The sequence below is a fragment of the Astatotilapia calliptera genome, chromosome 17, assembly GCF_964374335.1.
Source record: "Astatotilapia calliptera chromosome 17, fAstCal68.1, whole genome shotgun sequence".
Lineage (NCBI taxonomy): Eukaryota > Metazoa > Chordata > Actinopteri > Cichliformes > Cichlidae > Astatotilapia > Astatotilapia calliptera.
This window is the reverse complement of record NC_137438.1, coordinates 33,060,143-33,087,506: the sequence shown is the minus strand read 5'-3', so window position 1 is coordinate 33,087,506 and position 27,364 is coordinate 33,060,143. Positions and strand designations below refer to the sequence as shown.

The 27,364-nt window shown below is 40.1% G+C and overlaps 2 protein-coding genes across 13 annotated transcripts; one reads left to right on the top strand and one right to left on the bottom strand.

Moving 5' to 3' along the window:
* Window positions 1–63: 63 nt before the first annotated feature.
* zcrb1 (zinc finger CCHC-type and RNA binding motif 1) lies at window positions 64–5,115 on the bottom strand. The gene is made up of 8 exons (XM_026146887.2): window positions 4,959–5,115; window positions 4,746–4,850; window positions 1,477–1,505; window positions 1,219–1,330; window positions 999–1,106; window positions 799–908; window positions 629–710; window positions 64–466 (listed from the first exon to the last, which is right to left on the bottom strand). Exons 2-8 carry the CDS (start codon window positions 4,827–4,829, stop codon window positions 326–328), a joined length of 666 nt encoding a protein of 221 aa, XP_026002672.1. The 5' UTR covers window positions 4,830–4,850; window positions 4,959–5,115; the 3' UTR covers window positions 64–325.
* pphln1 (periphilin 1) lies at window positions 5,079–27,364 on the top strand. Of its 12 annotated transcripts, XM_026146879.2 has the most exons (12): window positions 5,108–5,171; window positions 6,129–6,208; window positions 7,330–7,394; window positions 7,720–7,935; window positions 8,460–8,521; window positions 11,184–11,300; window positions 13,211–13,389; window positions 13,982–14,068; window positions 15,147–15,182; window positions 16,030–16,085; window positions 20,305–20,442; window positions 26,585–27,364. In XM_026146879.2, coding segments are annotated over exons 2-12 (1,230 nt in total). In that variant the 5' UTR covers window positions 5,108–5,171; window positions 6,129–6,207; the 3' UTR covers window positions 26,858–27,364. The 12 variants fall into 12 exon arrangements, with proteins under 12 accessions (XP_026002667.1, XP_026002663.1, XP_026002669.1 ...); XM_026146882.2 differs by lacking the exon at window positions 6,129–6,208 and having other exon boundaries at window positions 5,079–5,171; window positions 13,211–13,383; XM_026146878.2 differs by lacking the exon at window positions 6,129–6,208 and having other exon boundaries at window positions 5,079–5,171.

Below are 27,364 nucleotides of genomic sequence, written 5' to 3'. Positions count from 1 at the left end.
ACATATACGTATATATGTTTTTTTAAAATGTGTGAATATTGTGCTGAAATAAAATATTCATAATCACCTTTGACATTTAATAGAAAACTGGCAGCATATAAAAAGATCAGATTTTATCTACAACCAGCCAAAGCAGTACCCAAACTGTTTGGCTTTTTTTTTTTTTAAATCTGATTTTACACTTAAAACATTGAATTTTTTGTGTGTCAATTCTAACTTTATCAACATTTGATAAAGTTTGAAACATATTTTACACCTGCACAAAAAAAACAGCTCAAAAAATGTCCATATTTATCCAAATAAAACATTAAAGTCTATACATCCATTAGTCACTGAGCTCCTCCTCATCACTGAAGTATGCGCTCTTTTTGATCCGTGGCTTCTTGGAGTCTGACGACGTTGAAGCGTGAGCATTATCCTCTGCCAGCCTCTTCTGTTTTTTCTGTTCTTCTTCAATACAGGCTTGCTGGAGGGCAACAAATAGACAACAAATATGTCAGTGCTGACAGTTTTTCATTTATTTTGAGTCAGACTTTCCATAATGTAACTTTGCAACTCATAATGCAATCCTCTGAATCAAAACCTCTAGATATTTTTAGGTAGATATTTCTTGTCTCTGCACCCTTACCTGAAAAGCTATGGCTTGGCTTAGGCTATCTAAAGCTGGGTCTTCTCCCTCTTCCTCACTTTCTTCTTCTTCTTCTTCTTCGCTAAAAGTAAAAAAAATAAAAAAAATAAAAATGTAGATGTACTGTGATATATTCTGTTGCACAAATATATATGTCACAAATTACATACGTTTGCTCGGGCTGTTGAGCCTTTTTCTTCTTTTTCTTTTCTTTCTTCTTCGGAGGTTCCCTCTCTCCCAGCATGTTTTTGGGACATGCGTAGCTCAAATGTCCGGAATCCTGACATGTGCCATTGTGAAAATACAGGAAAACTATCACAATTGCATTTCTAACTTTAGTTAGAAATGTAAAAAGTAGATATTTACTGACCCCACATTCGTAGCATCTACTTTTGTCTGTGTAGTTCCGTCTCCTTATGAATTCTGCTGCTCGTCCATTATCTATGGCAATACTGGCTTTAACCGTTCTGCCAAATAACTGGGAGGCAAAAATATTTCACTCGCTCGCATCCATTACAGAAACATCGCTGGCAGAAAGCCTCTGGGTTACGCTTAGTGAAAAATCAGTATATAACCTTGCACAGGCTCACCTGTTTGTTGTTCACTGCTCTTGCACAGTTATGAGCCGACTCTCTATCCAGGAAGAGAACAAACGCCACTCCTTTACTCTGCCGAGTGTTTTTATCCTTAACCACCGTGACCCTGAGAGAAACCATCATAGTTATTAATACCTGTGAGGAAACGACTGAGGCAGTAACTGTTACATCGCTTCAAAGCTACCAAATTATCGCATTGTGTTGCATCATTCATTGCTTTAAATGTATAAAATAACATAAAAAAATACTTACTTTACAACTTTGCCATATTTGCTGAATAGCTGAAATGACACACAGTGATTTATTTCAGTGAGAGGTTCTTGGAATGCATAGAAAAACTGGTGTGCTAGGTAACATAAAAACATCTGGATGACAACGTTGGGGAATAATCATATGACCATTTCTATGATAAAGTAATACCTGTTTAACACATCTACACATCAGACATAGCATTATGTTTGCCTCCCTAATATTGCCTGGTCCTCCTTTTTTGCCAAAACAACCATGGTGACCTATCAAGCCATGAACTCCACTAGATCCCTGAAGGCGTGCTGTGGTATCTAGCACCAAGATGTTAGCAACAGAACCTTTAAGTCCTGTAAGTTGCGAGGTGGAGCTTCCATGGATCAGATTTGTTTGTCCAGCAGATCCCACTTGACACTTGATTACATTGAGATCTGTGGAATTTGGAGGCCAACTCCTCAAAGCATTTCTTAACCATTTTTGCTTTATGGCAGAGCGCATTATCCTGCTGAAAGAGGCCACAGCTATGAAGGAATACAATTTCCATGAAAGGGTGCACATGATCTGCAACAATGCTTAGGTAGGTGTCAAAGGAACATCCACATGGATGGTAAGACCCAAGAGGTCCCAGCAGAAATCTCTGTCAGCTTGGCTTCTTTTCATAGTGCATCCTGATGCCAGGTGTTTCCCTGGTAACAAACACAGACCAGACCATCTTCTTCCATTGCTCCATGGTCCAGTTCTGATGCTCACATCGCCATTGTTGGCGCTTTCTGTGATAAACAGGTCAGCCTGGACACCCTGACTGGTCTGGGGCTGTGCAGCCCCATAGGCAACAACGTGTGATGCTCTGTGTATTCTGACACAATTCAGAACCAGCATGAACTGTTTTGGCAGTTTGAGCTACAGCAGCTCATCTGTTAGGTCAGACCAGATCAGGCTTCACTTTTCACGTCCATCAGTGAGCCTTGGCCACCCATGACCCCGTCACTGGTTCACCACTGTTCATCACTGTCCACCACTATCTTGAACTACTTTTGATAGATTATCCAAGTGTAGGATTCACTAGAGAATCTAATGAAGATGTTCCCAAACTAAAGCTCAGAATTCACAGCACGCTGTAAAACATGGGTGATGGCTGAGTATGCATGGCTTCCAGTAGCAATGGGTGACAGAAGATAGAAAGACCTGGATGAATTCTGAAGAGTACAGAGATAAACTTGACAAAGTGACATCCTCAAGCCCATGCCGAATTTGAGGATGGCACTTTGCACTAAATCTGAAATGTAACCCAAAATATAATGTGCATGCAATCCAGGAATTTTTGAAGGCCGAATGATCTGCCTGAGCCAATCAATTAATCTCACCTGAGCATGTACTTTGCTGGCAACAAACCCAAATAGAAAAACCCTCGAACATATGACCGAAGACAGAGGTGGGGTGTGCCACGAAGGAAGTTAAACTGAAAGCCAAGCTTTCTTTGCTTAAGCCTCTTGACAAAACCTAAAATCCCAGTCAGAGATCACAGGTGTCACAACTGTGGTTATTAACTTTCTCTGTTAAGTCAGGCTTTCTGCTTCAGGCTTTTTATGTGCTTACATAAAAGGAGAGTTGATATATCATGTGGCTCATCTTCAGTTAATTCCAAATGCTTCATTTATAGACATTATCTGAGGAACACGTGAGAAACTTCTATAAAGAAATTTAAAGAATAAAACTAGAAAAAGGCATCAGCTGTGTGCAAATAAGTCGAGAGCAAATGCTACAGAAGATCATTTATCTTAATCTCATACATTAATATATTGGTTCTACCACCATGTGCACTCTCAGTGCTGCTGTTTATTTCTAATGTAAAAGCTGCACGTTCGAGCTCTGAAACTTTAAACTTGATCAACTGACACTGTCCTACAGCTTAATGATGGGGATGTGGAAGTCACTTTTCTTTGTGGCCAGATCAAAGTGAAATATTCTTGGTAATTAAAAATATCAGATCATTAATGTATAAAACAAATTCCTTAGACTCTATATCATACTTGTAGAAAACTAAAAAAATCAAAAGTATTAATAAAAATATACCACATACAGCCCATTTTAAAACTAAAGTCAGAAAATAACATACTCTAGACCACGCTCACACACGACCATGTGTTTAATTTAGTTCCCATGGTGATCTAAGCAGGCAAAAAGAAAATGCATGGCAAAGCATCACAAAATAGGAAACCCAATTTTTGGTGATGTCCATGACTTTAAATGTCAGGCAGTCATTGCTTGAAAACTATTTCGTATATTAATAAAGTGAAGCGTTTATGTATCTTCTTGTTCTCTTGACTGCTCCCTTTATGAGGTTGCCACAGTGGATTATTTGGTTCCATCTCACCCTATCACTAGCATCCTGCTCTGCATAATCTTTTTCACAATTTTGATGAATCTTCTCTGGTTGACCTCGGGTATTTAAATCATTCACATTTACTACCTCTATCCTGCACCTTCACTGCTAGGCCTGTCTCCCTTCACACGTATTCTGTCTTGCTTTTACTGAAAGACTTTCATTCCTGTTCCATCCAGGTTTTCTTCCATCTGCTCCCTACTCTCACTACAGATCACAATGTCCTCTGCAAATATCATAACCCACAAAGACTCCTGCCTGACCTCATCTGTCTGGCGAGCCCTAATGTAATCCCTACCACATACCTCACCGCTGTCTCTGTCCTTATGCATGTCCTGCAACCAAGCACTCATCCTACTCTGCCCCTCGTGACTTCCTCATGCAGTATCACAGTTCATATCACATGCTTTCTTCAAAACCACTATGCAACTCCTTCTGACTTTCTCTGTACTTCTAAAAAAAAATACTGTCAAAGAATCCGCCGCGTTTTTTGGGTTTTTTCTTGGCATGAAGCCATATTGCTGCTCACTGATGGTCACCTCTCTTCTTAACCTTCTGTTCAACAACTCTTGAAGATCCAGAGCCCCAGAAACAGGAGCATAAAATAGCTGCAGTTCCTAGACACCTTTGTCTCGTTCTGTCAGTCTGCACCAGGGCAGCTGTGGCTACAACTGTAGCTTGCCTCCACCAGTGCGTGAATGTGAAAGTGAATGAATAGTGGAATTGTAAAGCGTTTTGAGGGCCCCCGAAAAGCGCTATATAAATGCAATCCATTGTCCAATCCCTTGAATGAAAGCTGAAAATCTTTACAACATTTGCTCTTATTTTTTTAATTTCAAGTTTGTGGTGGTGGCACAGGACAAACACTTAAGAGTTACAGGGACAAACTTACCTTGTGTAGGTCATTGTTGGTGAGAGAGAATGGCAGGTTCGACACATAGACGGTACTTTTGCTTGGTGCCAAACCCCCGCTCATACTGGACACAAATAAAACACTCTGAAAGACACATGATGGTCATAAAGCACACAACCAGCAGTTCAGCTTAATACATCCACTATAAACACAGCATTATTCAATTTAACGTTAATTCGAGCAATTGCCTACCTTCACAGTAGTTCTTACCAACACCACACCGTCCGTTAGAATAATGCCAAAGCTGTTAAAAAATATGGTGTGTAATTTTATTTACACGGAGCAGTTGTTCAGCAAACGGGAAAAAAACGCCGTATATTGTGCGTCGCACGTTGATGACGTGAACAACGTAAATAACGACCGTAACTACCGGGAGAAGCTAAGCTAACTGGGCGACAGAGGAAAGTAAGCTCGGTTTGTTATTTTTCAGTTAAATTATTTACCTCTATAGTTTATGTAGATGAAGCCGCAATCTGACGTACATATCAAAGGATTTTGTTGGTGGCCTTAACGATATATTAACTTACTACACAAGCGTGCTGGTGTTTGGTGCATGCATTGAAGCTAGCTAGTTAGCCGTGATAGCAGCCTGGTTTACATCGCAATCAGTTGTAAATTTACCACAAAGAGTAGTGATGATTTATTAATGATAGTGTTTAGTTGCCATCAAGCTGATGGCTATATTGACTAAGTTACTGTGGATCAAATGTACTTTAACATGTCACGTTAGGTCAGTCTTCTTCTTTTGGCTGCTCCCTTTGGGGGTCTCCACAGTGAATCATCTGCCTTCATCTTACTTTATCATTAGCATTCTTCCTCCACGTCCTCCTCAACTACATTCATGAATCTTCTCTGTGGTCTTCTTCTTTTACTCCCACCTAGCAGCTCCATTTTCCACATCCTTTGTCCAATATATCCACTATCCTTCCTCTGTACATGTCCAAAAATCTCTGCCTTGCCTCTAACTTTGAGAGCTATCCCTCTGATGTACTCATTTCTAATCCTGTCCATCCTGGTTACTCCCAATGAAGATCCTAACACTTTCAACTCTGTCACCTTCAGCTCAGTCTCTTGTCTTTTTGTCAATGCCCCCATCTCCAAACCACACATGACATCAGTTCTCACGACCATCTCTTTTCACTCTTGCTGCTGTTCTTCTATCCAAATCACCCCTGACATTCAACTCCACCCACTCCAACCTGCATGCACTCTCTTTTTCACCTCCACGTTAGGTCATACAACCTGCACAAAGTAATCTCAGCCTCCTCACTTGCATTTCACACCGTGCCCTGTCTTGTCTTTGATGTTTTCTGCTGATGTCTGCTCTGAAGTCTTAACACTTTATATGAACTTTCTTTACAGATTGTTTTGAAGATCTTGCGTTTCGAGAAGCCCAAAAAGCAAAAAAAAAATTTTTTTTAATAAATAAAACAAACAAAAAAGTAAGTTATTAACAAACAATAGACACTAAACACTAACATACTAGAGAACACTGATGTGATACTAGTTTAGGGAGATCATATCAGAATCATATCAGAATTGTGTTTATTGGCCAAGTATATGTGCAGACACATACAAGGAATTTGGTTCTGGTAGATGGAGGCTCTCAAGCACTGCAATGTAAATCACACGCACACATAAACACACACACACACACACACACACACACACACACACACACACACACACACACACACACACACACACACACACACGTGTCTATATATACATTACACATGCATACAAGTACATACACAAAGCTGTGTAAACCAACTATAAATAACCAATCTAAACTTATATACATAGAATACAGAAATGAAGTGGAATGAATACTACAGAATGTACATAAGGTGCAGTTGCAGTCTGGCAGTGGGAGCAGTGTGACAGGTCAACTGTTTAGAAGGGAGATGGCGAGGGGAAAGAAACTGTTCCTATGTCGGGTGGTCCTGGTCTGGAGGCTTCTGTACCGTCTGCCCGAGGGCAGCAGATCAAAAAGTCTGTCTCCAGGGTGTGAGGGGTCTGTGATGATTTTCCCTGCACGTTTCCTGGTTCTTGAGAGGTACAGATCCTGGATGGAGGGCAGGGGGGCGCCAATGACCCTTTCTTATGCCCGTACAGTCCTGTCCTGTTTAGTGGCTGCACCATACCAGACTGTGATGGAGGAGCACAGGACAGACTCAATGACCGCAGTGTAGAACTGGATCAGCAGCTCCTGTGCAATCTGTGCATATGTAGAACCTCTACCAATATTCAAAACTTTTATGTATTAGACAAGTTCTTTTTGCAAAAGCTGCTTTTGTGTTGAAGCCTGCACATGTGTGAGGCTAAAAAGGTGCTTCACTTCAGACAGTTTCAGATGAAACATTAGGAAACCACAAGATTCAAGGCATCTAAATAGAACAATGTCATCTGTGTTGGCCCTCAATTTCATGTCAGATGGCTTCTGAGAAAAAGTTCTATTTAATACTATATTAATATTGCAGCTCGAAGAAGCTAGTCCGACCACACTTGAACAGAGACAGTGCTAGTGATAACAGTATGTTTCACTCTTTGCCCGTTTCAGTGACTTACAGGCGAGAAAGGAGTATACGGGAGGTGTATGATGAGCGCTTTTTAACAGACAGGCCGGTGAGCTCCTCTTTATCACTGCATCCCATTTAATAATTCCCACATGCAAATTATGCCTTATTACTTTTCTTTATTTATCCCTTGACAATTGCTGATTTTTAATTTTAATTATTTTTATTTTTATTTTTTTGTGGATGGAGAGTGAATAATAAAATAACACCAGGAATCTTTTTAAAGATTTATTTTCGAGTTGCCATAAGCTCTGGCTCAGACTTTTCTTTCACAAAATCTGAGCAAGAATAAAAAAAAAACCATATATAATTTTTTAAAAAGGTATGTGTGTGTGTGTGTGTGTGTGTGTGTGTGTGTGTGTGTATATATATAGGGTCCATACCCACGGGCGGCTGGAGGGGTTGAGCGACGAGGCCCCTTTGGGAGGCCAGAAGATGACTACAGCCGTGGTGGCTATGATTATGAAGGAGGTCCCCGCTTTTACCCAAATGGAGGCGGACCCCGGGGTTACCATGAAGATCAGAGGGGTTACCATGGAGATGGCCCTCATTTCCCTGCTGAACGCAGAGCCATTCCACCTTCAAGGAGGGTAAGAGGGGTTTTTTTGGTATATTGTAATCAAATAGGTGAACTACATATTTTCAGTCAAAAGCAAGCAACCTTTTTCAAAGTCTCTACAGTTTAGATATTTCCCATAATATTGTAAGTTTAAGGAGCCAATCCAAGGACAAAGTAGTTAACAATATAATTTAAGATAATTTGAAACGTATATGTACTATAGGCATCTATTGAACTCTTCTTCTTAGACTTTTAAATTCCCTTTATAGGGATTGTGCTCTTTAATTTTTCTGCTTTTCCCCCCTATATTACTCTTTAGAGTTTGTGTTTACATTTGAGTTCTAAAATTGTAAATGTATCTATCCGTCATTTCAGCTAGTTTGTCATTTGTCACTTATCAGTGGGTTATGTATGCAAAATTAAATACAATGCTTTTTGTCATTTTACACTATTTTTAACCAGATACTGAGTTTTTTCTGTCTTAAGAGATAACAAATAATATAGAAGTGGCGAATAAGAATGATTTTTTTTCTTCACATTTTCTTTGTCGTGTAGGAGGACTATCCTTACAGAGTACCCAGGGATGACTCCCACACAGCGCGGCCTTTGGAGTTTGGGTAAACTGTTTGTCTTAGGATTTGTTTTAATATTAGCCTTATCAGCCACATTCTGTATGCATACAGTATTCCATCCATCTTCTTCTGCTTAATCTTATCAGGGTCGCAGTGGGGCTGGAGAATATCTCAGTTAACATAGGGCGAGAGACAGGATACACCCTGGACAGGTCGCCAATCTGACACAGTGCTAACACAGAGAGAGACAGACAACCATTCGCACTCACATTCACAGCTATGGGCAATTTAGAGGCACCAGTTAACGTAGCCCCACTAATGTGTTCTTGGACTGTGGAAGGAAGCCAGAGTACCCGGCTTCCTCCCACACACAAACACAGGGAGAACATGCAAATTCCACACAGAAAGGCCCCGGCCAGATGGTGGATTTAGACTGTTGCTTATTAAAATGTTTTCATTTTGGACAGCAGGGGACAGTCTTGTTCTATTCACTTGATGTTATAAGGAAGTCATTTGTGTTTAGTTTCTCTGGTTGGACTTGGGGGGGATTTAGGGGGGGTGTGTTTGTAATGTTTGTGTACATACCAGCAATCACGAGTCGTGGTCTGTTTCTGACCCATATTGGCCTGTCTTACTTCATTTACTTTTCTTGTGGTCTCTGCTGAGCTCTCCAGACTCTTAGTTTACACAACTGTTGGTCTAGCAATGTTGGCTAAACAGTGTCTATATTTAGGCTAAACACTAGGTTTGCAGACATTTAGGTGACAAGTTTACAATATTCTCTCAAAATACTGGTTCAATTCAGTATGATTTTTGTCTGTTAATAGACAAAGGCAGCACAAATTAGCTGTAAATAACATTAACAAATATGAGTCAAAATTAATTTTACCTGTGTGTAATGCTGATGTGTGATAATAGCACATTAAATAGTACTAGGTAGCCTATTTGAACATTATTAAGAATATTTTAATATCGGGGTACAATTAGTGCGCTAAAGTTTAGTAAAACCCTCAATGTTGCATTTGCATTGTGCATGTTTCATTATTAAAAACGACAATAAGGTTTGCCAGTTATATCTGTGCTCCTTTGCTATTGCCAAAATAAAAAATATATATGCAGTTCATGTTACCTAACTGATGAGTCTGCAGTGTTATGACTTTAACAACAAAGAGCGGAGGTAACTTGCATGTCTATGTTACAATTTGTTCACTTTGTGAAAAGTTGAAGGATTAGCTTTAATTAGTTTAATCCTCCCTGACACTGAGATGTGGTAAGAGACCTGTAGGTATTATGTCGTCACACATGGGTGCATTTTGAAAATGCGCTGTTTGTACAGTAGCAAAATTTATGAACAGTACTTGGGTATAAAGTGTACTCACTGGATAGACCAATCTAGGCAGGCAGAGAGAGAAGAGGGGAAGATTGAGAGTGATTTTGTTTTCATAGCTGCGTCGGATGCATGGTTGTTTAAGTTGTCTAAAATTCTTGACAAAAGCACAAAACATGTTTTTTCCCATTTTAGGGTTTTGTTATTGCAAAGCAAATATCCTGTATTGCACAGGATGAGCACGCAAAGCGCTTTATATAACATGTCTCATTCATCCATTCATACCCAGTCATGCAAGCATTTTTGTCTGAGGTAAACTGTGTTCTATCTAACATTCACACACATTCATACTCGGATCAGTGCATCAGTGAGCAACTTGGGGTTAGTATCTTGCCCAAGGATATTTGGCATGCAGACTGGGGCAGACAGAGACCAAACCACCAGGCTTCCAACCTGCTCTATCTCCTGGACTAAAGCCACCCTTAATACTCCTTCTAGTGTAGCCTTAGACCATTTGGATGTTAATTCTGTTTCCTGTCATGTTTTAGATACACAATATATCTCCTTAATAGTTCGTTACACAACTGATACTAAGAAAAATGCTGCCCTTTATCTTTAGCCAGAAAGCATGTGTCCAGTCAACCTGTTTGAAGTAAGGCTTGGATTTGTGGCTGTTGAAAGAGCTCTGTCTCATGTGGTCACTTAGCAGATGTGAATTCCTTTTTGAAGATTTGTGCTTCAGTGAGAAATTCACTTTGTGGCTACGCCGTAACTGTGTCATACACCCTTCTGAACCGTAGCCTGACATGCACCTCCCTAGAAATGTACACATTGGGGTTGATCTGCTCAATACCATTGATTTCTCCTATACATCTCCAGCTACTGTTTTGCTGCAGCTTTTTTAATTGAATATATCAGAGAGAGTAACAATCATCACCTCATTATAGGTAATAGCAATTATAGTGTCAATTAAGTACTCACAAATGTCAGTACATTTCTGAAGAGAGATTGCAGGATGGAGATGAGGAATGTTCAAAGAAGTGGAAAATCTTGAGGGACAAACATGTTTGCTCCACTGAAAAATAAAACTGACCACAACAAAGACTGAAGAACCAGGAGGGGAAAAAGTCCTACCATTTTATTTGTTTTTTTTCATGGTTGACACCACATATAAAACACAGAGACAACACACTATCACATAATGTTCAGCACACAAGCATAGATGCCAGCAACACCGTCGGCCACTTACATAGGTTGTGTTGTAGACTCTACAAAATTTCCCCAAAGAAATCTAAATAAACACAATGTACTACACTGTGTGCTTATCTGCAAACACTAACTTGTGTGTGCGTCTCTTTTATTTTTTGTTAATCCCCTCAGTGCCCGTGCACCACCTCCTCATAGCGTTAGAGGCCAAGGCATCTATCCAGCACCCAGAGCGCTCCCAGAGAGTGGGGAAGACACACTAGTACAGGCCATACTAAACCTGGACAGAGGGTAAGAGTGAATTCCTGTTAATGACTTTGTATGGCAGACCATGTCAAGCCAATAAAGAAATGTCTTAATTTATTATATATAGCACCTACATTTTTAACCTCGTAAGACCCGAACTCTTTCATGCATTTTTAATTTCTCTTTGCTATTTGGGCTAATTGGGACCTGATGAATGTAAAAACAAATAATTACCAGATTTTTTTATTTTTATTTTTACCTGATTTTTGTGTCTGAGGAAAATGAGGTCCGCATATGAGGACATTCGTTTTAAATTTTGATAGAACTGTGGCAGTATAATGTCCTCGTAAGTATATATCAGGCCCTGTAGAGCAAAACTAATCAGCGTTTGCCACGGGTATTTTGGTCTAGACAACCCAAAAATGTGATGTCCACATATGTGGACGCCAGGTCCTAGGAGGTTAAAGCACCTGTCATAAAAACAAAAAAAGCACAGTTGTATTTTAGATATCAGTCAACTTGTTTAAAACTGAAAATTCCTACATCATTTGGGGTATTAAACTAAATTCACACTTGTTTATACCCAAGTTTTAACACACTGGACTTCTTTAGGAAACCAGGCATAACATTTAAACACTTAAACTTTAATGTTCAGGAATGCAAGTAACTAACTAGGCATCTTGTTTTTTTAAAAAGTAAAAAAAAATAATGTGGGTTTACTATGTAAGTTAGAAAATGAATACATAACAACAATTATATTTTAGCATTAAAAATATAATTTTGATTAAAGAGCTTGCACATAGCGTTTGATTATCTATTATAGAACGTAAAAATGATTTTGTTACTTACCACATTTTAGGGCAGCTGTGGCATAAACCTTATATTGAGTGATTGTTTAATTAATTTGTTAAGCACTAAATATAACACACGCACAGCCCTTGTTTTTCTTGCTTTGTGACCTCAGCCACTTTCCTGTTGACTCTATTGTCTTAATTAATGCTCATACTGTAAATGATGGTCCTCATTAGGATAAAAAAAAAGGAAGTTAAAGCAAGGTGCACTGTCCCTCACTTTCTGGGTCAGGTCCACCCCCGTCTCATTATATCTGGTTTCAGAACAGCAAGATGCTCATGGTGCCCCCATGGGGCAGGGATAGCTCAGTAGGTAAAGTGGTCGCCCCATGATCGGAAGGTCGGCGGTTTGAATCCACTTAACGGCTACCCTGAGGTACCCCTGAGCAAGGTACCGTCCCTACACACTGCTCCCCGGGCGCCTGCTTAGTGGGCTGCCCACTGCTTCACTGAGTGAATGGGTCAAATGCAGAGAAAAACAAGTAATTTCCCCATGGGGATCAATAAAGTATCCATTATTATTATTATTATTATTATAAAACTCACTTTGAAGCGTCAAACATTACTAACCTTAATGGGTGGTTACATCCTGCCTGAGGTGCTACCATCGTCTGACTGTGCAGCTGTTTCGTTGCAGATAGGTGAAGTTACAGCCAGAGAGGGAGTGTTTGATTAGCAACAACAGCTACTGTGATCTTTGAATGAAAATGTTTGGGATGCACGTTTTAAAATATTAAAGGGAACAATAGTGTTCAAGTCAAAAGGGCAGTTTTTGCGGTCTTTTGGGGAAATTATGGTTTTAAAAAGCCTCTCCACAAATAACTCTGCAAACGGATATGGGTAGCATAAATAAAACATAAAACAGGAATTTGTTGCACACAGCAGAATGACCTTACAGTGCTAGGTGGCAGCATTGTTCTGTGTTGGTACATAAATGAGTGAGAGAGGTGGACCCGTCATTGGGCCGATGTAAATTGCTGCTATTAGATTGCAATCAGGAATAACTTTAACCTCAGATAATTCACAAAAAAGAAAAAGAAAAAGCTATCAATGTTTGGACCTTTCAGATTTTGGCAGGGCTCACATTTCCCCTGTTTTCCCCAGGGAGGACAGAGACCACTACAGGAGAAAGGCAGCCCCGTTTCCTCCCCTCAGAGATCGTTCTCCCGTGCGGCGAGAGGTGGCCCGCTCCCCGCACAGCCGCTCTGGCTCCAGCGTCAGCAGCAGAGGATACTCACCGGACAGAGCCAAGAGCCTTCCTTTCCCCTCACAGCAAGGCAAGAGTATGTAGAAATCTTAGATTCCCGCCCCCTGATGCAGTATGCTGTGCTTTTACTGGCATCACAATATTGATAAGAGTTTAAAACTCCAAAGCAAATCACCATAACATGTGGAATTAACTTAATAAGTCGGTAACACAGATTAATACAATATAAATTCAATAAAGTGGCACAGCATTAATAAATACTAAAGTATAAAGGTAATTAGTTCTGGTCTTAACAATCCAGCTGATGGAACAAATTATGTAACAGCACTGCTAAAATGGAGTGGAAAGTGTAGTCACTGCTTCCACTGACAAGTTCTACTCATAAGCCATTTGTTGCCTTAACTCAGGAAGAGGAGACACAGCCTCTGAGTAAACATCGTTCATTTGGAAAGCTAAATTTTATACTAACTATCCAGAGCACAAAAGTAAATAAGGTCATCTGTGTATGCCTGTAGGCCCTGATTCAAGGTCATGTTTTAAGTTCAGCTCCTAAAATGTGCATTGTTCTGAAATGGATTATATATATTTTTTCTTCCATCCTTCATTTCTTATTTTACTGTTATTCACTGTCTGTCCATGGCTGTTAACCTGGCTGACCGGCTTTTCAGGTGTGGATGGTCCAGAGGGTCACACGGGTGTTTCTGAGCACCTCTGGGGGGCACTCTTTCCTCAACAGAGTGGACATGACACTTTGGGTCTGTACATTGAGCTATGTAAATAAGCTTAGACTTGGGTGACAGTAAGCTGGGTTGTTGTTCCTTTCTTGCATCCTTGTCATTTTGTGTTCTGTCTTGAGAAGGATGCAGGAACAGAAGACTTCAGGCTTTTTAAATTTCAGTGACTTGAGAGTCGACCCGCCTCTCAAAAGAAAAAGTATTTTACAAAGGAAACTTTTTGACACAGACATTTTTTTTCACCCAGGTCTTTTGTAAGTTATATCATGAAAGTAGTTTCTGAATTAGAGTTTAGTACAGACTGCTGTATTGTGGTAAATGCCATTTCCACTACCCGAGGTACATTAGCACTTTTCATGGTTCCTGCACTTTTATAAAGTAATGTTAAAAATGATTTAAAATGTCAGAGGTGTTCCGATTGAACACATTTTCATCACAGATATATTATTTAGTGTTATATTACACTTTAATGACTACAAATACATCTTGTCTGGAAATACATTTGATAAGATGACTGTGTGGGAACAGTGAATTTTACAGCTTATCTAGAAAGTGGTTGAATAATGTAAGAGCATCATGGATTGCTCTTTGTTTTTTCAGTCCCACCCTCTCACTTGGAATGTTATGGAAAACCAAGTCCACATAATAGATTTCCTGTAAGACCACCAAAAATTATTAAATAACTGTACTGTAAAATGCACAAGTGCTAAAGTATCTCCGTGTGCGGTGCATGTTCTTTATTCATTCTTGTCTCTAATCCCTCAAATTCCCCTGTTTCCACCAGTGTTTGTTTTTCTTTTGGGGGGAGGTTGGTTTTGTTTCTTTTGAGGTCCACTGCCATCTTCAACGCCGGTCATTTTTCTTTTAAATTTCCATTTGATTGGCGCTTTTTCACTCACGAAGTGAGTGCTTAGCAGTTTTCATGGCTAACATGGCAAAATGTTGCCATCTGAATGCATGATTTGAACGGGTTTTAAGAGTAAATATTTTTAGGGAAGCATTAGAGTAGTCGTATGCTCCATAGGTTGCTTTTAGATAAGAAAACCCCACCAATTGTGATGTACTTGGCCGGTGACCTTACGGTTTGGTCTTCCAACAGGGTATGAAGAGACTTATTCTCAGAGCAGGATGTTCGGTAAGTACAGTTCAGTATAGCTGTCTAAGACTGGATAGACTACGTCTTGTTTGATGAGTTAATAGACAAATTAGCCACTTCTCCTGGATTATATTTCAAAATGTATAGCCATGCATTCCTTTGTTTGTTCAGTGGTAATGAATTAAAAAGTAAGATGAGATGACATGCAGAGGATTTGTTTCAGATATATTGAAAAGTTACAGTTGTCAAACCTAATCTATTCACAGTCTGCGTAACCTGAGAGAGACAGAGAGGGTTTCTAATGTCTCCAGCAGCCAGCTTTGCTCTCCGTTCTGTCTGCCACTTTGTCAGGCCTCATAAAGATGCCACCAGGTCGTGTGCGCAAGTAGAGGGGAGAGGGTATAGGATGTCTGATGGATATTCCTGAAGCCAAAGCTGCCACTCCGGAGTGTTTTTTGTTTCATTTCTAGGTGCTTGAAGTTTGTTAGTAGAGTTGATTACAAGGCTTTGGACAGCGTAGTGTTTTTCTTATAGAAGGAAAGTCAGTAGAGGAAGAAACTCCTCCTCCAGTGACTGGAGAGGAGCCGTGCATTCAGCCAATGAGATTCAAAGCACCATTGTGTTTCTTGATTGTTCCAGGCCTTCTAGTATAGGTACCTCACTGGATCCTGGAACCAGACTTCCAACACATTTACAAGGCTGCGATATCCATAAGCACCCCCATACTTACTTTCCAGACCGACTTGCTTGTCTTCTTTCAGTTGAATTTCTGCTTCCCTCGTCGTTTCACCTTTTTCTCATTTCTTATTTTGTTATTCCAAATATCTTTTTTTACTCTAACTTCAGTCTTACTGTTTTTTTTTTTGTTACTTTTCAATTTCTATAGACAAAATTCCTGGCCTGTCAAGAGAGGGATCCCCACAGAGTGCAACATCTGTCAAGGTACTGTTTTTCTTGAGGTTTTCATGAAGGATCAAAAACATTAAAGGGTTTTTCTAAATTGTGTTGTTTTTTTAAAAATATTGTAAGTACAGCAGTGGAGTCTCAGATGTTCTGTGCTTTATTTTGTTTGCATACCATGGTGTCTGCCTATGTCACTGTACAGCAGGATACATCTGGAAGTCCTTAAATTCCATCCTCCTAATAAGTGTTGAGTCCCATCAAAGTATGTTAATGGGTTTTAAAGTGGTCCTCATGCAGGGCATAAAAGCCATCGGGCCTCCACTTTGTTTAACTTTGTTGTAAGCGGACTTCAGTTACAAGAATTTGTAATGATACGGGGGAAAGGGCTCAGGTATCAACAAAAAAAAACAACTTTTTGTGTCAAATGTGGATATTTCTTGATTGTTTTGCTGATAATGTTGTGTTTTGCTGATGTCATCCATCTCCAACTATGCAGAGGAGTGTAAATACAATCAGTTGTGATTAGGCGCAGTACATGTGGCTGTGACCACCCAGAAGTGTAGAGGAGAAATCAGTAGCCCGGGTCACAACTTTATCACAAGATCGTAACCACAGAGTCATAAGAAGTGCCTGTGTAACTCTGGGATGTATTTACACGTTTATAACGAACAATAGTTTACTTTTACTTTTAAAGAGCACGTCTAACTGCGTTTGGCAGGCCCTCAGTTTCCTTTTGATGACGCAGGGAATGGGTCTCGTGATTGTGACAAATTAATATGGGGCATCGGGCTCACAGGGAATCGGTATTTATCAAGATTCAGGTCAACACCTTGTGTGTGTTTGCATGCTCTGGCAACTTAAAAAGGTTTTGCTATTATAGCTGATTGTGTGAGGGTTAAAAATACTTTGTACCAATGTAATGACATTACCTCTTCTAAATGGAGTCTCTGTATGCATGTATGCCAGCAACTGTTTATCTGGATGTCAAAATGATCCCATAATCAAGTTGTTGGTTTTTTTTTTGTAAAATAGAAACATTTCTTTTTTAAAATATCACAGTTTTAGTCATGGCCCTTAAATATACACAAAATAAAGTAATTGGGTTAAGTGATATATATCCATATCAGATATTTGACACCTCAGCAAGCTCTGCTCTGAAAACCTTTTAACAACAATAATCTTTTCCCTAACATGAAACAGGAAATAATTAAACGATCAAGGACCTGTGCAGTGCACGAAGCTTTTATCACTGCCCTATTTATTATTCAGTCAGCACAGTTAAAAGTTCCACAGTTTTACTGTCTAGACACGCTACAACCATTCAGTTGACTAATGTATGTTATTAGCCTAATGTTCCCGTTTTCTACACACACAAACACAGCTTTAAAAAGTTATTAGGACTAAAAAAGTCAAAATAAAGAGCTTGGCAAATGTTAATACCGTTAACCTTCAGTTATCCAGCTCATATTCGTCCACTTATTTTTCCCCAAGTATGGTGGACTAAATTGCTCACCGTTTTGTTCCTCTCCTCACACCAACAATAGTGTATCTGAAGTGATCTGTTAACCCCTCAGCAGCTCTGGGTTCATCTACCTTTTATGTGCAGCTTAAGAAACATGTAAGTAGTTTTTACAAAAGGGCGCACAGAGTTCAGCTGTTTGGAAGAAAGATGATTTCTTTTATGTTTTGTTATGTTTCAGAATGTTAAGAGTCTGTATTGCAGCGGATCTCATCCTGCTGTGACTCTACATTGTTGCTTTCCTGCCTTCACACATCAAAAAGGGGCCGTGCACAATGTACACAAATGATGCATTTACTTTCTGTGATAAATATTTAGTGATTGCTCACTCTGAAAAAAAATTATTTTTATCAAGTTCACTGCTTTGAAAATGACAAACTTAAACTTTATTGCTGACAAGCGTTTATGGCTTGTACATGTGAAGAATTTAGACATAAATTCACCTTGACATTTAAGTGCCATTTCAAGTGCTGGACACACTTGATTCAGATGGCAAAGCCAACCATTACAGGCAAGGAGGGCTCGATTTTTCGTACAAATTCCCAGTGGAGGCAATGTCGTCACGTGAGCTGAGTAACAAATAACCAGACAGTCACCCTCGGGTTTATACACGAGAAATTACAAGATGCAGCATATAAACAAAGTTCTTTCTTCTCCTTCTAATGATCATTTTTGTCAGAACCACCTACCACCACCAAATCAACTGCTGTGATGAAAGTTACTCAGCGCCCCACCCCTCCACACACACATACATGCACACTGGTGCTTCTGCTGCTGTGTTTGATCTAGCCTGTGGTGCATTGTTGTGTGTTCTCGGGGCACAAACCCATAACCTTGGCCAAGATGAAAGGCCTGTGCTGTGCCCCCAGTAAAGCTTTGCACTAATGGTCCTGGTCACTGCCTGCTGTGGGGATTCAACAAACACATAGGCTTTCTGGAGCCATCCCAGACAGGAGACACCAAAGACGGGACCTAAAGACCACCACCGGCTCTGGCTTCAAGGCAGGGTGGGCAGGGAGGTCATCGGCAGGTTTCATCTCAACACAACAAATTCCTGCTAGATAGAGTGTAATGGTTTACCAGTAAAGGGCACAGATCTGCTGAAGGAAGCAGGAAAAAGTAATACAAATGCTCAAAGCACTGTTGTAGAGTGGCATTCAGTCACTATGATATTTTTAGGAATTCTAGCAGCATGCATTCAGGAATGGCAGTGTCATTGGGTTGGCCACTCCACTACTTTAACCTAACAAACAACTGAATATAGCTATGAGAGACTTAGGATGACTGGATGATCAGAGTATGAGCCAGCAGATGAGCGTGCTGCAGTGATCAGAAATGTCATAGCTCTTGAATTTTGGCCTCTAAAGTTTGCTAAGTTTTTTTTTAAAAAGTCACGTGCTGAATAGACTGCAAAGAGCGAGATCCTGAGGAACTTTGTGATGCTTGCTCAAACTGTAAGCATTTTGAAGAACTAAGCTGTTACATCAGCGTGATGATGTCCAAACTATTACATAGAACAATATTAAGTCCAGTGCTGTTTCTCCATTTTACAGCCAAGAACAAAATTCAGTTCCACTTCTTTGTCAGAGTTTACCCATTCTGCTGAAACAATAATGTTTTGATTTATTACAGTTAACAGAAGATCTATTTTGAGCCTTATCTTGAGAGCAGAGCACGATTTCCAAGTTAGGCTATGCTTTGCGAGTTGAAATAAAGAGACTCAGACAAGGGATATTTTTCTGCTGAGGTGCAGTAGATGCGATCTTTCATACAAGTCCAAGCATATACACGGGACTTCTCCCAAGCATAGCTTCAGGGAGAGTATTGGAAGGAGGAATAATTGGATGATGCTTTGCACTGTGCTTTTTTTATTATTATTATTTTAGACCGCACTCGGCTTTGTGATGTACCATCTCCTGTAATTTCTTTCTAGTCGTCTATGGATGAGGTATGACTTAGTTGCCGTGGCCTGTTTCCCTTAATGTATGAGTGGACTTTAGTCATGGTTGGGCAGTTCTGCTCCTTGGCCTTCAAACTTTAATAGTATCAGGAAATGAGCAAAAGAAATTGACCACCCATCCAAGTCGGCCTCATTTCTTCCCTTAGATCTCTCTTGTGGCTTTCTCGGTAGTATTTATGGATGCCTTGGCTTCCAATTTGCCCATTAGATGCTTAATCATGGCTTGTCTGGCTGTGATTTCTTTGCTCTGAAGATTCTGTCTTAACACAGCTAAAATGTGAGTTTTATGGTTTTCCGTGTTATAGATTGGTTCTACTAAACTGCAGGGTTACTGCTTGGGTAGAAAAGCAACATTAATATTAAGCTAAGTTTTGATCTGTAACAAACATTTTAAAATATAGGCTCTAGCTATATTTCATGCCTCAGGTATAGATTTCTATACTGCAAATTCTGTGTATGTGTTGTTGTTTTTTCCACTGAGTCCACTCTGGCTTTTCAGCTTTACTGTATGCCTCATCAACCACGTCTCCTTCAAAGTTAAAGAGTCAGTAGGTCATGTCGTAGCACAGCATTGACTGTACATCCTTTACAATTCAATGTTGTTTGATTGCTGTAGTAGAGTAGTACCGTAGTATGCTTTTTAAAATATTGAATGGTTTTATGATTTCTTGGCATAAATGTTTCATGGCAGTGGTTCTGTTAGGAATAACCATTCTGCTGCTTTCTTAGTTTTCCTTAAATATCCCTGCAGCTCACACCTTCCTGTTGTTTTCCTTTAGGAGGAAAACCCCCCTCCAGAAGGAGAAAAAGAAGAGCCACTGGTAGCTCCCGTCGTGGAAGAGAGCCAAAAATCTACAGACAATTTCCACGAGCGACGAGCCCTTGCCATCGCAGCCAAAGCCCAGGAGATAGAAAAGGTACTTTTTTCTAATACTTCAAATTTTCACATCATTGCGTTTTTCTGACCCACCTTTCCACAAGTTCTCTGATTGGGGTGATACAGCATGTTGTCCACTAATCACAGGCCTCATTCTAAAACTCCTGCGTATTTTCCTTGGTCAAGACAAGTAATTTGCTCTTGATGGCAGGCAAGAACCTTGCATGGCAGCTCTACCAGCAGTTATAGTGTGTGTGTTAATGAGTGAATGTGAAACACATTGTAAAGTACTTTGTAGAAACCTGTGGATAAGTGCAGGCTATTTACAGTTTTCTTGTGCTTCTAGCAAAGAATAAAAGTCAGATTTGGATTTATATCCTATACAGGATTTTAAATTGGTAATCACAATGTATTCCAAGGATGTTTAAACAAATTTGAAGGTGTTCTGTTCTCAGTTGTTCTTTTTGGGAAGGAAAAATCACTGTATGCCCAAACCCTCTCATTAAAAACTACGAATTTGTCAGACTTTTCTATAAATGTCAACTTTGGCAATGCAGACCACATTCAGTACTCTTGGCACCACATTCCCATGCATATGGTGGCCTTGGGTTCTCTGACTCACATGTGGCATGCTTTACTGGATAGGCACTACTGAAACAGCCACCTATTATGTTCGTAACAGGCAGGAAATTAACTTTGCTGTCTTCCAGTCACAATGCTGAGTACCTACTGCTACCCCCTAAAAAACTTCACTGTTGCAGCCACATTTAGAGAAACAGTTAATTATTTAAAAAACGGGAGGCCGGTGTCTGTAGTTGCCAGCATTTTCCTGGTAGCTTCTCTTAATCTTCCATCCTGACTCACTGACTGCATAAACCGCTCATTATACAAAATATCTGCTTAATATCGCACACGGCTCAAGCATGGCCCCCTCGGCGTCTGACTCATCTTTGCAAATGCTCGCGCATGAAGCGGTCTGCACACCGGGGTTTAGAAACATTAGAATGATATACAGGGTACAGGGGACACGTAAATGAAGGAAGCAGCTAAGAACGGCTTATTCGCTGTAAAGAGCCGTGCATAAAATAAACCGAGAGGTCGACTGCTTAACAGAGCTTAAAAACACCCCAGGCTCGAGGTTCCAGCTCTGCTCTGTTACCTAATGAAGGCCATTCCTGCACCAGTGAGCACTGCTGGTGGTTTAACTGAGACCATTAAACCTGAGCTAGCTCTGCCCTGGAGCACAGACTGCGCCCTCACATTGAGCTGCAGCACAGAGCCTATAGGCTGTAACAGCATTACTGCTGACGCTGCAGCTTCACGCCTGTTTTATAGCCTGTCTGTGTCTTCTCTCATTTTTTTACAGCAAACTTTATAACGTCTGAGCTATGTGAGCATTATTTCATGTTTCCAGGTATTATGGAAAGTTATTTTAGAATGATTACAAAGACCCGTGTCAGCAATCTGTAGGTACTTTACTGCCATCATCAGTATTACTCATAATTCTCTGCTATCTTCTAATGTGGTGATTCAAATCTAGGTATACATGTATAATAAACAGTTTGAAATGAAAACGAAGAGGGGATAAAGTATTGCGTTTTCACAGGGATATGAGGTTTCAGTATTTCCTTTCAGGATTTGCGATTCTTAGATAACCATCAGTTTCTATTGACAGCTGCAGCTTTTTGTTTTCCCTGTGCCTTTCTCTGGCTTTTGTGATCTTCAGATCGTCCGTATGTGTAGGTCGTTTGCGATTTGGCAGCTCTTCTCCTCTTCCATGAGAGACTAAACTGTTTATCCCAGAGCTGAGGTCAGAAGATGAGTAATTGAATCAAGATTTTTTTCTTCTCACATAAAAGAAGGATCATGGACTGAAATAGAAAAGGCTGTATTTTTAAAGCATCGCAGAGAATTGCTTTCACATGATGGTCTTTTACTCTCTGAGGTGGCAGACAAACCGAGCAGTCACTGGAAGCTGTATAAGCACTTGTCTGGTGACCAGTTTTAACGCCCCATTTTGCTCTGACCCACAGCTAAACATACTTAAGCTGTTCTTTCTTTCTTTTTTTGGCTCTGAAATAACAAAGTCACTTTCTCATGTGCTCTTTAAATTAGCAGCAGTATTCCTGTTGGTGTGGGCACTCGTGTTAAGCCATTTTACAAGTGTCAGCCAGATGTTTGGCTTTCTGCACCCAATCTGGTCTAGCCATCTCTTCTGTACACACAGCCACAAATGCACAGAATCCAGAAGCCCCTCAGAAGCTATCCAGGTCATAATCTAAACTTTGTTTGCGTGGCTAAGTGAAGTTGGTCTTCTTGACTTATAGTCTGAACCCCCTTTCTGGTTGTCAGAGTTGACTTTGGCCACAGGACAGACTAACCGGTTATAGTGAGTGACAAGGCATGAGAGGCAGTCAAGGGTATTATGTTTTGTTCCTCGTAGGCCCAGATTGCCGTACAAAGGGAGTTTTATTTCATTTGTTGAGGGATCTAAATGTATTTGACAGAAAGCCAGACACTTCCAGCCTCTTGAGGGCTTTTTACGTGCAAAGATGACAGAGCTGGACTGAGGTGCCAACTCTAATGTTTAAAATTTGTTCCGATTCTCTCATTTCTAAAGCCCAGCACGCTCAGGGGCGAGATTTGTAAAAAGGATTTGTCCTGCAGGGGTGAACAGCGAGCAAGATGCTCTTTTTCTCAAACAACCCCACCCAAAGTCGAGACGTGCTCCTTTCCTTCCTGGTTGGATAACGGGACGGATTGCAGGAAGAACTTTGTCAGCACATTGTTTAGAAACAGCTCGCTCTGTATTCACAGAAGGTGTAGACCACTCACTGATTGGATCCTTCCTTCAAACGTTTGATAGGTCCACTCTGTTATCAGATGATGAAAAACCAAAAAGGCCATTGCTCTGTAACTACATTCATTGTGCTGGGGATGGTGGCTGTCGCAGGTCTGCTTGGGCTATCAGTTGTGTAACATCTTCTGCTCAATTGTTTATTGTGCGTGAGGAATGTATAGAAATGCCCAGAGGAGACTGTGTTTTTGAATTTGTTTTGTAGTGTTCCCCACAAATCTCCTGTAAAATGATTTATTGAACATTTCCCATCAGCTGCTTTTGTAAACAAGAGACCTGGATAAGGTTGCATAAGCTGTTTGTACTGTAAATCCCTCAGTAGGTTTGTGTATAAAGCTTTAGAAATATCTGAATGGGGTTGGTAGGAAATATGATTTCCCAATGCTGTCCAATTAAAAATGAGTAATTATGTCAGCCTGAAAACACAACAGTTTTTAGAGCCAAGTAAAATCAAAGTTAACCACTGTTCTTTTCTAATTACAGGTATTGGTTTGTTATTACAGGTAATCTGTGTGTTTGAGTTGGCACTGCTCCCGTAGTCAATGTGAAATTAAGATAATCTAAATTAAGTGAAAGTAATTTAGTTTTTTCCTAGTTTACATCATTACTAAATCGCATTTTAGATCAGGTGTAACAAGCATGTCCTGTAGGCTGTGTTTTACTATTCAAGCAAATGTTAAAACAAGCTGCAACCAAGCTGACGTCTTTCAGCTAGCACACCTTCAATAGGAAAAGATTTATTGAGTAAATGCAAATTTATGCCTCTGTCAGTGCGCCCCAGGGTGGCTGTGGCTACATGTAGCTTGCCATCACCAGTGTGTGAATGGGTGGATGACCGAATGTGTAAAGCCCTTTGGGGTCCTTAGGGACTAGTAAAGCGCTATACAAATACAGACCATTTACCATTTTTAAGTTATCTGTAACAGTCTTGTGTATATCTGCTCTTGAGTCTGTGTTGGGAGACACAGCAAACCTGTCATCCTGGAGGAGTTGGTAATACCTGCAACCACTGTAAGTGCAGGTATCCCCTCACCTCATGCTTGGTTTTACCCTCCACGTTTAAAACCATTCGTCTTTTGGTGGTTGTATCATTTTTTACCCCTCTAGTGCACTGCTGGTTAATTTCATTAACACCAAAGTAGCTGACAATGATTAAGAGCCCCCTCTGCTACTTAACTGACCAGATCAATATCCCAGAAGTCTAAGTGACTTGATGCTATACTGATTAAAAAGTGCTCCTTTAATTTTTTTTTATTTGAGCAGTGTATTACACCTCCGTTATTTGTCTTCTGCTGACTGTTCACTGTGGATGGCTCCTACGCAAAAATAGAAATGTTTCATTTTTCCTCCCATTTGTGCTCAAAGCATTGTCAGCAAGGGTTTGCAAAAACTCTCATAGTGAAATCAAACTTGGTGGAAAAGTACAAAAATAAAAACAGGCAAACTGGTTTGGCTCCGGTTTTCTTTCTTAAAAATTACTGATAATGATAGATAGTGCACTCACAGTGTCCTAGTTTAATGCATACTTTGGAAAGTTGCCATCTGTTGGAGAACAAGGACAATAACTGTGTTTGACAGGCGATCTCTATTTGTGAGCTTTTCTCCAAGCACACTTTCTGTTCTGGTGAAAAATCTATAAATAAGCCAGCGAGTTAGAAAGCCCCGCAGCACAGAAGCCACCGTTGGTATCTGGTGAATGAAACTCTCCCTTCCTCCCTAGCCTAATTTTACACACACAGGCGTGTGGGCATATGTATAAACACACATGTCCACTCGTAACCCTTGTCACTGGACATCTCCTTGTATGAGACTGGCACGTACAGTTGAAGCTTGATATACTAGGCAGCTGTATCTGTAGTTAGGCATGGAAGAGAGTTACATACAAATATATATGTAAAAAAGTATTTGAGTATACTGGCAAAAAATAGACCAACATATCATTTTGAGTCTGGAAAAACAACAAAATCAAATAAACCAAGGAGATGGAAAGAAATAGGAACCTAACAATTATTTCACTTGAACAGATTGTCTTGGTTGTTGTTTTTTTTCTTCCCTCCTATAGTTATACTTAATGTCAGTTTATGTGGTCGTTACATTTCAACCTACCCCAACAAACTGTTGAATCAGCTCTCTCCCCCTGTGTTTTTAACCAGGGGTGTCAAAGATAGGGCCTAGGGGACAGAACCAGCTGAGCAAGACTCCAATCTGGCCCATAGATAGCCAAAATTGCCAAGGTATTAGACTTTTAAATGTATTTTTTAAATGTATTTTCATAGGTTTTAAAGATTTGGCTGCTGATAAAGACCTCCCCCATGGTCATTCATACTACACCGGGGTAAATAAGTAAAATATTTATCATGCAAGTCATGATGTTGAGATAGCACTTCTTTTTCTTATGTTAGGGATTAAATGTGTAATTGGCCCACTTAAGATCAAAGGCTGTAGGTAGCTGTCGAAGTTTAAGCTTTCGACCGTCATGAAATAGTGTGGTAGAGATTAGAGAGCCACATCGAGTTTGTCAGAGGTTGTAGTTATTTTGGCAAAAGTATAGACAAAGTGTTTATTTAGAAAGGGTATTTGTGTGTGATTTTTAAAATGCATCTTACGTCTCAAATGTATATACGTCCAAAAACTCAAGAAAATAAGAAATAAAAGCTGCCCTTGTGTTCCTGAATATTTTCCCTCCCTTACAAAATGTGAAATGGGCCCATAAATATTATCTTCAGTTGAGCAGAATGATATTTTCCCCTTCATTCTCAGCTCATTTAAAGGATCATGACTTAAAAGCAAATCTCTGTTTTGGTATTTTGCAAATCAAACCACTCTGTGTGGAAGCACAAGCTCCCTCCATTGTTTTGAGACATTATAGGCTCAGTGTGAAGTGGTGGCTCCCAAACTAGATTCCAGCACCTCCTCTTTGTCCCTCTAACACCTGTTACAAGCCTCCGAGCTACCACTGAAGTGCAGTTTTTACTGCGTCTTTCGGCTACCCTGTCCCATATCAAGTGCCCCTATTAAACTTGAGAGGAAGAGTGTTAATCTTTTGGCGCTGTATGAGGTGTGTTAGCACCAGAGTGATCAGCTTAGGCACAGTGACGCTGGAGTATTTACACCTAGGCGACAGGTAGAGCAGGAAGGAAACAACTCCCCATCCCCTCAATTAAGAGCTTTTCTCTCAAAGCTGTGCCTGGTAACACTTAACATAGCTAAATCTAAACTGAAAAAGGGTGGAAATGTCTGCTCAGTGGTTTTTGAAGGTAAAGTTTTCCTCTTGTTCGTCTCTCAGTATTATTTTATTTTATTTCATCTTTTTTCACTCGACCAGGTGTATCGTCAGGACTGCGAGACGTTCGGAATGGTGGTGAAGATGCTGGTGGCTAAAGATCCCAACTTGGAGAAGCAGCTGCAGGTTCCTCTCCGTGAAAACCTCGGGGAGATCCGTGAACGTTGCCTAGAGGACCTCAAACAATTCATCAGTGAGCTAGACGACGTCATCCGGCAGCCTGAAACTTCCACCTTTGACTCAACCACTCCCTCTACATCCCAGTCGGGTCATAAAATTTCAAAGACGGCAGTCAATCACAGCTCATCTTACTGACGCATCAGCCGGACGTGCTGCGTTAATGTGAGACAGAGGAGGAAGGCTTGACGGTTTGAAGTCCGGATTGTTCAGCAGCTCAAACCGAAACCATGGAGGTAAGCATGGAGAAAACAGGCCGCCGTGGAGAGAGGACATCCTTTGCAGGAATGACCAGTGTTATTTTTGAACGGACCATTTTTACCTTCAAGTTTTCTGTGTGAATTTATCAATTATAAAGAAAACGTTCTGTTAAGTTTTGTCAAAAGAAACACGTTCTTTATTTAAAATTATTCTCGTCTCACATTGTGAAAATGGTTAACAAGGGGTTTATTATTTAATCTTCTTTTTGATGAGAATATTTTGTGGAGAGCAGAGATTCAGTTCTCCAGCATGATCGGTTTTTGTAGTATTTTCAGCTATGTAAATTTTTCTTTTGTAGCAGATATTTGACTTGGTGCTGCTAAATTTACAACAGGTTGACATACTTGTATAAATTTGTACTGTAAAAAAAAACAGTTAAATTCA

Bases quoted from the DNA above. Each gene is read 5' to 3' on its own strand.
- zcrb1 (XM_026146887.2), bottom strand. From the start codon at position 4,829: ATGAGCGGGGGTTTGGCACCAAGCAAAAGTACCGTCTATGTGTCGAAC. The intron at 1,331-1,476 runs GTAAGTATTTTT...GGTTTCTCTCAG, and splicing joins AAATATGGCAAAGTTGTAAA to GGTCACGGTGGTTAAGGATA. The intron at 909-998 runs GTCAGTAAATAT...GGCACATGTCAG, and splicing joins GTAGATGCTACGAATGTGGG to GATTCCGGACATTTGAGCTA.
- pphln1 (XM_026146878.2), top strand. The intron at 7,395-7,719 runs GTGAGCTCCTCT...GTATATATATAG, and splicing joins GCTTTTTAACAGACAGGCCG to GGTCCATACCCACGGGCGGC. The intron at 8,522-11,183 runs GTAAACTGTTTG...TAATCCCCTCAG, and splicing joins GCGCGGCCTTTGGAGTTTGG to TGCCCGTGCACCACCTCCTC.